Below are 7,949 nucleotides of genomic sequence, written 5' to 3'. Positions count from 1 at the left end.
TATATATTTATATATACATCAGATTTGTGAATTGATGTTCAAGTATCTGTCAGTGTAAAGGTCACAATTTATTAGACAGCCCAAGACCTTTTTAAAAAAATGCTGAGGAGTAAAGTCTCTAATACACAGTTGACTAGTTGCTATGGGCAGCACATTAAATAAATGTTCTCTATAACTAGACAACCAGGACATATAATTGATTCTATATTATCCACAAAGGGTTAACAGCACTCTCTCAACCCTGCAGCAGTGCCTGTACCTGCTTTCAATAGTAGTCTATGTCCGCCCTCTCTGTACAGCAAGTAGCTTCTTCCTTCTGAGAGCCAAGCCTCGTTCTGAGGCTACTCTAGAGATCACATGACCTTCCTCCAGGAGGCAAGCCTCACTCTGAAACCTTACCCACTGATATCTTACCGGAAAGGTTTACTCAGAGTAAAGCTTTCAGGGAAAAAAAGGCCTCCCTCGCGGACATCAGGGAGCCGCTATCTAATAGAGGGAGACTCCCTGAACATCAGGGAGACTTGAGATCCCTGCACTAGACTTTTGACTCCACAATGATTAAACCTGCACACAATTTTGGTACACATGAGATTATGAATTCTTCAGACCATATTGATTAGATAGAAAGCTGTAGTGTAAACTTTGTAGTGGTGCATTGCTGCCACCTAGTGGACTAATTGGAGAAGATATGCATCGTTGGTGGCAGCCGTTACAACTGTTTTCAGATGCCAACCATTACTTTTTTAACCCACGGTAATGAAAAAGTTGACCTTTAAAGCTGAGTAACATATATTGTGACAGACAACCTCTTCTGAAAACAGCACCAATACATTTCTCAAGGTGGCCACAAGGGTGGATCCCACACATCAGTCAATGCTTTAAAATATTAACACTTCCATGATGGCTCTCGCCAATAGTTTTTAGTAAGCTTGCTTGCTTGCTTGCCTCCCACCGAACATTCTCTCATGTATTAAACTAAAAAAAATGATCTTGAAAGGATACATTGTGGAGTATGGCCTTTATTTCTGTATATTTTTTTCCGCCGCTACTCTTCTTCCATACTGCACAGACCCCAGCACTATTGTACTTGTGTAGTTGCCATCCCTTTTCTTGGTTTTAGTGGCCAGTTCATAGATATTGGGGTCAATACCCGGAAACACAAACCAGAATGAACCAGCAAAGCAGCCGCATAGAGACACGGAGGTTGATCTACCAAAGGCAGATAGGCTGTTTACTTTGGAAGGGATTTTTCCCTTAACATCATCCAATAATGTGCGAGCAAAAATACAGGTTTTTTTTTTATTTTCCATGCACGTGATTCGGTATTTTCTGCAAAGTGATTTTTCACCTCATTCACCAAGCTAAGGGAAAAATCCCTTGCAAAGTAAACAGCCTGTTTGCCTTTAGTAAATCAACCCCATTAACCCTGAAGTAGCATGCACATTGAAAAGTCACAGAATTACAGCAGAACTCTTCATCTGCATACCAACTCAGCATGCCAGAAGATGTTAAAACCAAAACAACTTGAAAGCAAGGTAACCTGCATTTTAAAAGCAGGTCAGCAATGTTAGCCTCCATATTTGCTCAGTACAGGTTTGCTTTAACATTATTGAATTGTTAAACCTTGCTGTGCTACACAACATCCATTCTACCTACACACACTGCAATGGTTAGTGGAACCATGCCTGGTTCACCACTCCTACCCTGGAGTGTGCACACACTGTGCTATGCAGTGACATTGGCAGTCATCGGGGCATGCTAAAAACCCTAGAGGTCACCAGACTCCTTTACACCAGTTGCAGTGACTGCTGTTTTCCTACACTGGATCAATGCCAGTCATCACAAGGGCACATAGATGACAATTGTTTTCTATGTGCCCCATTCTCACCACAATGCATTCTTCTGCAGTGCACTGAATGGAAACAAAGGCCACTACAGCACAGCACAGCACACCACACCATACCACGCTACTGTGTGGAGACCTAAATGGTGTATACACTTTGTACATTACCAATAAAGTTAACAGTGCCATGCAAGGCTGAGCCCATAATGAGGCAGCCTAAGGCGGTTGCCTTAGGCGGCATCTTATTGGGTCACCTTGGGGGTGACAGGTGTGTCTGCTGTCCCCTTTCCAGCCAGAGTGTCCCAGGTTGCTAAGAGCTCCTGGCAATCTGTGACGCTCCGGCTGGTGCCCCCCCCAGGTCACTTACGTCACTTGTTGCCAGAAACTGAGCAGGGCGATCTGGCTGGCGCTCAGCTCCTGGCAACCAGTGATGTCAGTGAGCTGGGTCAGATGCTGGACAGAGGTGCCAAGCACTCCCCCTGGTAACATGGACTGCCAGCAGCCCCCCGGCCTCAGGTGGCTATAATTTCCTGGTGCCATATGTATTGTTGCCTTGCATAACTGCTACATACTGCTGCCACCCAGAGGACAAAAGCCATGCGTAAATGGAGCATTTTAGCATATGGCTGATATAAGCCAGCCCTTAATAATGTCCCAACATCAGAATTGCTCCTTGCTCTGCTTCATAACACACCACACCATACATTGAATGTACACAGTACATGTAAAGTAGCTCACACACACACACTGCTCCCAGTAATTGCTTAGATACCAATGAATTCATTACACAAAGTCCAAAACTAAAGGTGAGATTTTTAGAAAAGAAATATCCCAGGAAAATGACCGAAGGAGCATATATTGATGCCCTTATTATAATTAAGGGGGCAACAATATGTGTGGGCCCATTCTCATAGCATTGTGGCGGTTCCTCCTCCCTTTTGCTTTCCTGCTATTTCTCTCAGTACAGTGTCATGGCCCCTTTAAGGATTCTCTTAGCTTACCTGGCTTGTGGCATTAATGGGAAAAGCTTCTCCTTGTGCAGCTTCTAGACTCTTCCTGGGCTTGTGCCTCTCCCTAGATAGTGCCGGTTCCAGCGTCAGCTGGCTGGTCTCACAGCACAGCAAGTGTCACCCCCCCCAGCCATGTAGGCCTGTCACCCCTTGTTTTAAGGGGGTAGACTAACTTAGGTTTACATAGGTTTATGGTATTTATCGCTTGCACCTTAATGGCTGAGAATTGGTCTATCTATATTTATGGCTGGTAGTTAAAGTTGATATTTAATAAGTTGTATCATATTATTAACACAAGTAGTTTGGGGTTTCAGAGGCCACTTATTGCACACATATTCTTCACAATATCTTACAATATTAAAGCTTTATTGAGATACACACTGTTAAAAAATAACCAATAAAAACCTTATAAAACAATTGCATATTCCCCAAGTCCCACCTCCACTGTATCATTATATCCAGTGTTGTACATTAGTGCATCATCCAGTGTTTAGCAATAACACCTCATATATAAATACCTTAGTATCAATTGCTTTTAACAGTGGTATGCTCTCTTCCCAATGCATTTCACTGGTAGCTTCATAACTTTGTATTATAGATGCACAATGTATCTCTGAAAATGGCAAACATCGATGGGTTTTGATTATTGTGAACATATGTATATGAAATGTATTGTCAAATTGATTGCATATTATTTGTCCTCTACTAGAACATTATCACCTCATCCCCTGAAGAAGCTATCAGTGAAACGCGTTGGAAAGAAAGCACACCACTGTTAAGAACAATTGCCGCTAAGTTATTTATAGATGAGGCATTATTGCTATACACTGGATGATGCACTAACGTACAAACCTGGATATAATGATACAGTGGATGCGGGAGGTGTGACTTGGGGGAATATGCAATTGTTTTATAAGGTTTTCATTGGTACTTTTTTAACAGTGTGTAATAAAGCTTTAATATTTCAAGATGTTGTGAAGAATATGTGTGCAATAAGTGCCCTCTGAAACCCCAAACTACTCGTGTGAATATTTCTATATATTAATAGGGGGATGGACACTATTGCTGCCTGATTCTAAGGCTGCTGGTGAACAAAGGTAACATGTGTGGATTTAGAAGTTATATCGAGTTGAACCAATCAGGTGTTTTTAATTAGAGTGTTGCGTTTTCTTGTGGTGTGAGTTCCACCAGAAATCTGACTTATTGAAAGAACAGAACAGATATAAACAAGGTACTCTTATACATATTAACCTACAGCAGGGGAAGGCAAATTCCAACCCTCCAGCTGTGGTGCAATGACAAGTCCCATGGGGCATTGCAAGACTCTGACAGCTACAGACATGACTTCCAGAGGCAGATCCATGATGGGATTTGTAGTTTCAGAACTGGAGTGCCAAAGTTTGGCTACCCCTGCTGTACAACGACAAATAGGAACAAGATCATTAACGGCAGTGTCATCACAAGGGGGTGCGGCCCACACCAGGTGACAGCATCAGAGAAGGTGACTGTCAGTCATGTGTATGTCACCCCCTCTGAAAAGTCGGGCACTCAGTCATGAAACGAGAGCCCGACAGTTGCACGAGAGAGGAGGGTCCCCGGTGGCATACCTTATCCTGCCAGGTGAATATCCTCTCCTCTCTTACTGGCATCCATCACCAAGATGGCCACCGCCAGGTTAGCGTGCATGACATCATTATCCACGTGCGTGATGACATCATGCGCATGCACTATGACATCTCAGTTTGCTCCGGGTGACACCAAGCCTGGGGACTCCCCTGATTAACATTATATGAATATTTTGGCCAAGAGTAAGAAAAGACCTTGTTTTAAAGAATATTTGCCCGTAAGTAGAGTCAATGAACTGCCACTATCAGAATATAATGCAAACAGCAGTGATTCCTTGATCGACACACTCATAGTGTTGATGGAAGAATCTGTTTCATTTTTTTCGTACAGCCCGCGTGTTGAACGAGATAAAAGAGCAGTGTATGGCCAGTCTTATTGTTGTTAGGCCACTTTTAAATGCAAGGAGTTTGCATCTTTTCCCTTTGCTTGCGTGGATTTCCTCCCACACTCCAAAGACATGCTGGAAGATTAATTGACTCTTGTCTAAATCGGCCCCCATTTGTATGCATGTGAGATGGGGACTAGATTGTAAACTCGTTGAGGGCAGGGACTGATGTGAATGTGCACTGTGTAAAGCGATTCGTAAATAGTCAGCGCTATATAAATACCTGTAATAAATAAATTAGACCACTTTTAAATATATGGTTGCTAGTGAAGATATCATAATAAAGATGTGTATGGAGAGGCTGGATTTGGACTGGACTGGATAAATCATGTATCTGATAAGCCTCTTATAGAACCACACCCATTTCAAATGAATGCTCCCTCCCCCCTCACATTAAAGTTATTCTCCGCCTACAATGGTTTCATTGATGCATAGCAAAAAAAAGTTGCCCCTGGCAATTTTTAAGAAATATTGGCGCTCCGAGGCTGAGTGACCAAGGTACTGCTTTTTTTTTTTTAATACTCACCTGATCTGATTCACCGACAAGCGCAGCGTCCCGGCTCTCACGCTGTCATTATATGCATACAGAGGTTACTATTTAAACCGGTGTGCTGTGTGCAGCTTCTGAAAAGATACGCTATTAGCGTAGCGGGAGCAATGCAAAATGCGCAGCAGGCTTCCCCGCTACGCTAATAGCGTATCTTGACATGTAATGACAGCGTGAGAGTCAGGACGCTGCGCTTGTCGGTCGTTCCAGGGATCAGGTGAGTATTAAAGGGTTATTAAACCCCTGGGCTTTTTTGCATATATATAAGGCTAGCAAGCAGTAGATATATGCAAAAAGTTGAAGAAGAAAAAAAAAAAAACGCTTTAACACGGTTTAAACTTACCCTTTGCCTTTGCCCCTTTGTCTTTGCCGCACGCTCCCGTCCAAAAATCCGAAACTGCTCAGGCGGCCACAAAGCATCTTGGAGCGGGCGCATGCAGTTTGGATTTTCGGCCGGGAGACGAGGAAAGACACAAGGTAAGTCTATGGACGCGTACAGACACCCTGGGACACGAAGTGCCAGCAACTACAGAGGAGTCAGCGCTGGATCGGAGACCCGCCGCACCGCTGGAGGGACAGATGAAAACATCAGGAAAGAAGAAGATCGGATAAGAGACATCAGTTAAGGTAAGTGCTGACATTTACATTGGGGGGAGGGGGAAAACATTTACTTTAATGCCACTTTAACCACTTCCGGGCCGCAGTATGTCTATAGACGGCGGCCCGCAGAAGTGGGTAAAACAAGAACACGGCTGCTTCGTCAGCCGTGCTCTTGGCACTGCTTTTAACAGCAGGCGATTGGTGTGTAACTTACAACCGATCTGGTGTCTGAACAGCCGCCGGATCGTTTGTACCGTGTGGTACCCCCGCAACGGCCACTGGGTCGGTGGGTCTCCCCGCAATGATCAGAGAGAGATTCAGCCGCTTCCAGCCGCTGATCTCTCCTCCGATCACTGGACGCGGAAGTGCTGTGTATTATATCACTTCCGGTGTCACTGTACACAGTCTCCGGCTCTCAGAGCCAGGACAAGAAGCTGGGAAAGCAGATCTCGGCTTCCTCAGCTTGTTTGGGGTCTCTAGGTGTCATTAGGGGTCTAAAAGACCCCTGATGCCTCCATAAAGAGGACTGGTCACACCCTATCTGCTATTACACAGGGTGCTTGTTAGTCCCCTATGTAATACCAATAGGGTTAGTTTACAAAAAAAAAAAGTGTTTAACCTCTTGCCGTCCGCCGTAGTAAAAAAACGGACGGACGGCACTGCAGCATCTGCGGGTTGCCGTCTCCTTGAGGGGGGGAGTACCCGCCATACAACCTGCGGAGTCGCCCCCAGAGTAGCTGAAGTACTGGAAAGATCTACGCAAACTCACCACAGAGACCGAAACTCCTCAGTGTCAGAGAACAAAATCCATGGCATCCATCTGGTCAAAAAGATATCAGATCGGTCAGCCCTTTCTGCAATCAGCTCCTCAGATCTCATCAGGCGACACATCTCCGCTGTCCATTCTGCAACTGATGGAACAACAGGGGAATTCCAATGCCGTGGTATTAAGGCTCTGGCAGCAATGATAAAGAATCTGAGCAGGGATTTCTTCACCTTAGAGATAGAGCCCGGAAAGACCTATAATAGAGCCATTTTGGGCGTGATGTGCGTTTCAATGGAGGTAACTCAGGAGTAAACATGTGAGATAGCCCGCCAAAAGGGCAGAAGCAGAGGGCAGCTCCACCACACGTGGGCCAGTGTGCCAGGCCCAGCCTGGCATCTCCAGCAATTGTCTGGATATGTGGAGGAAATCTGGTGCATTCTAACCGGGGACCTATACCATCTGGTCAGCAGCTTGAAATTCCGTTCCTGCGCATATGTAGATATACAAACCTTATGTGTAAGGCATAGGCACTTGAGACGCTCATCCTCCGAGAGGACGATCCCTAATTCTTGTTCCCAGGCTGAAAGGAAATACAGGGAGTCCCCGCTGGTCGGGGTAATCAAAGCGTGGTAAAGCAGTGAGACTGGGCGCTGAATTGGTAGAGCAGTGACGCACAGGCTATCAAAAAAAGTGAGAGGTCTGCAGAGAACGCCCGACGCAGACAATGCGTTCACAAAGTGTCAGAGTTGAAAGTAGGCCAACCAGGAGGCGCGCGGAGGCGAATTGGGGCCAAACAGTGATGTTAGTGGTTGTAGGGTGCTTCCCGACAAACTTTGGAATACGTAGCTAGGTTCAGAGACCTTCCAACACAGAAAAGTGGGGACTCCACACCCTGCAGGAAAACCCGGGTTGGCAAGGATCAGAGTCATGGGGCCCTGAAACGTAGATAAGTTATATCTGGACATCGTGGAGTTCCAACCCGAAGCACCAGGGGTGGAAAGAAGGGAAGATCCGAACATCGCGGTCTGAGGGCAGCCGGTAACCACGGAAGTGTAAATAACGGTACCGGGGAGAGGTCGCGTTCTAGGGTGACCCACAGCGCGGGATCGTGGGAGTCAAACCAGGCTGCTAGATGAGATAGATGAGTGGCCCTGTAATAGGACTCTAAGTCT

The 7,949-nt window shown here is 45.4% G+C and overlaps 1 protein-coding gene across 1 annotated transcript in view; it reads left to right on the top strand.

Moving 5' to 3' along the window:
- The window catches only part of TFB2M (transcription factor B2, mitochondrial), a 27,098-nt gene extending 19,688 nt beyond the window's left edge, over positions 1-7,410 (top strand). Inside the window, exons 9-11 of the mRNA XM_018557047.1 lie at positions 2,202-2,325; positions 6,876-7,074; positions 7,357-7,410. Coding sequence (XP_018412549.1) covers positions 2,202-2,325; positions 6,876-7,074; positions 7,357-7,410 — 377 coding nt within the window. The remainder of the gene's footprint in view (positions 1-2,201; positions 2,326-6,875; positions 7,075-7,356) is intronic.
- Positions 7,411-7,949: the final 539 nt, after the last annotated feature.

This window comes from Nanorana parkeri, unplaced genomic scaffold (genome assembly GCF_000935625.1).
Source record: "Nanorana parkeri isolate BGI_ZX_2015 unplaced genomic scaffold, ASM93562v1 scaffold264, whole genome shotgun sequence".
NCBI classification, from domain to species: domain Eukaryota; kingdom Metazoa; phylum Chordata; class Amphibia; order Anura; family Dicroglossidae; genus Nanorana; species Nanorana parkeri.
This window is presented reverse-complemented; position numbering and strand designations above follow the sequence as displayed.